At 36.5% G+C, this 2,575-nt stretch overlaps 1 protein-coding gene across 1 annotated transcript; it reads left to right on the top strand.

The window, feature by feature from the left end:
• The first annotated feature begins 216 nt into the window (after positions 1 to 216).
• Positions 217 to 1,887, top strand: LOC101490971 (uncharacterized). Its single transcript, XM_004486891.4, has one exon. It carries the CDS (start codon positions 586 to 588, stop codon positions 1,699 to 1,701), a length of 1,116 nt encoding a protein of 371 aa, XP_004486948.1. The 5' UTR covers positions 217 to 585; the 3' UTR covers positions 1,702 to 1,887.
• The last annotated feature ends 688 nt before the right edge of the window (positions 1,888 to 2,575 follow it).

Genomic DNA, 2,575 nt, shown 5'->3' with positions numbered 1-2,575 from the left:
AAAGAAAAACAAACGTGGATCCTCTACCTTTAAATATCATTCTACTCTCTATCACTCATCTCTTTTTAAAATATTTCTAAAAAAATATTTTTTCATCCTAAAATAAAAGTTAAGAGGGTGAATTTGAATTTATATTTTAAAACAGAGAGAAAATAATTGAAGCAAGAGAGTAGAGAGAAATATTTAAGGTAGGTAGAAAGAAAGTGTTGATGATCCAAATATGAATATGAAGAAAAACCCTGTTAGCCTCATAATTGAGTTCTGAATACCATGTGCATCCTTCAAGTCTCAGTCTCATTCTCACACAATTGCCCCAATCTTATCCTCTATCTCAATTTCACCCCTTTCTTTCCTTCAATTAAAAACAAAAATGTTGACCAAACCACAGTTCATGATTTCACTAGATACGAACTGTGTTAGGGGCAAACTTGTCAAAGACTCAAATTAATTAACACTATATAATAGCTACATTGCCATAACCCAAAACAGCTTCATGCAGCACTGTTGTTCACAAGACTAACACACCATATGATAGCATTATTTATCATATTATATATACATTCAAATTAAATTCCCAATATAACAATGAGTACCGTTATTAAGTTTTTACAAGCTACAACAGTTGCAATACTTATACTAGTGCTAAGCACTACCGTCCGGTCATGTCCGCCGTCGGAAAGGGCGGCGCTACTAGCATTCAAGGCGGCTCTCCACGATTCATACCTCGGCATCTTCAACTCATGGACCGGCGCCGACTGCTGTCACAAATGGTACGGCGTTAGTTGCGACAAAGAAACCCGCCGCGTCGCCGATATTAACCTCCGCGGCGAGTCGGAGGATCCAATATTCGAACGAGCACACCGCACCGGCTACATGACCGGTTACATTTCACCGGCGATCTGTAAACTCACTCGTCTCTCAAGCATAACCGTCGCCGATTGGAAAAATATATCCGGCGAGATTCCTCGTTGCATCACTTCACTTCCTTTCCTCCGAATCATTGACCTCATCGGAAACCGCATCTCCAGCACTATTCCCTCCGACATCGGTAGACTCCACCGCCTCACAGTTCTCAACGTCGCCGATAACGCTATCTCCGGTAACATCCCACCGTCGCTAACTAACCTCAGAAGTTTAATGCACCTCGATATTCGTAATAACCAGATCTCCGGGCCCATACCTAAAGACTTTGGCAGGCTTCCAATGCTGAGCCGGGCCTTATTAAGCGGTAACAAAATAAGCGGGCCTATTCCAGATTCAATTTCTCGTATTTACCGTCTCGCAGATCTGGATCTATCTCGTAACCAAGTTTCTGGGCCCATTCCAGAATCATTAGGTAAAATGGCGGTTTTATCCACACTTAATTTGGACATGAATAAACTTTCTGGGCCCATTCCAGCGAGTCTTTTTAATTCGGGAATAAGTGACTTAAACTTAAGCCGTAATGGATTAAATGGTAATTTACCTGATGTGTTCGGTGCAAGATCTTATTTCACGGTGTTGGATTTGTCTTATAACAGTCTTAAAGGGCCCATTCCAAAGTCCATGGGCCTTGCTTCTTATATTGGACATTTGGATTTGAGTTATAATCATTTGTGCGGTAAGATTCCTGTTGGATCCCCGTTTGATCATTTGGAAGCGTCGTCTTTTGTCTACAATGATTGTCTCTGTGGGAAGCCTCTCAAAGTTTGTGCAAATTAACCAAAATCACTCTCTTCACTCGTGAAATTATATAATAGATATTTTGTAATTTTTGTAATAGGAAGAAGAGTCCTGTGTTTATTTATTAGTTTGTTGATTCCACTGTATTTGTGTTTGTAATTTTCATCATCATATTACAATATAAATTAGTCATTGCTAATTAATTATGATACGAGGTTAATTGTATATTGGTTCTCATTCCACCAGCTTTTAAGTAAAGGTAAAATACGAAATCAATCACATGATGAACCAAAATTCTAGTCTGAATTAATTAAATTGTTGGATTTTGTTTTCATGTTCCAGTCCAAATCAATTCAACGTAACATCTATTAGTTTAGACATTTGTTTAATGTCATTCAATATCGATCTCCTTAAATTTGGATCAAACAAGGTTGATTGAAGGTCCTTTAATATGTAGAAATTACAGCCAATACATTAACCTTTAATTTAATATTGTTGACCACTAAAGCATTTGATCAAAACTTTTGTCATTAAATCATCAAATTAAACCTAAAATTATAAGGTCAATTATTTTATTCCCTAAAATTTCCAAATAGGCAAAAGACTCTAAACTTTGTAAGTCATCAATCATCACTTAGTCATTTTATTAAATTATTTGATTACACGCATAATCATCGTTAGATTGATTACTGATGTATAGATCGACATGAAGAAAAAATGGTCGTTTTTGAATTGATTACTGATATTTAAATTGACAAAGATGTACATGATCGTCTCAAGATTAATTACTGATGTATAGATTGACAAGAATGAAAAAAGATCGTATTCAAATTGGTTACTAATGCGCATATCAAAAAGAATGAAAAACAATCGTTTTCGAATCGGTTAACGATGCGTAAATCGATATGAATAA

The sequence above is a fragment of the Cicer arietinum genome, chromosome 1, assembly GCF_000331145.2.
Source record: "Cicer arietinum cultivar CDC Frontier isolate Library 1 chromosome 1, Cicar.CDCFrontier_v2.0, whole genome shotgun sequence".
NCBI lineage: Eukaryota > Viridiplantae > Streptophyta > Magnoliopsida > Fabales > Fabaceae > Cicer > Cicer arietinum.
This window is presented reverse-complemented; position numbering and strand designations above follow the sequence as displayed.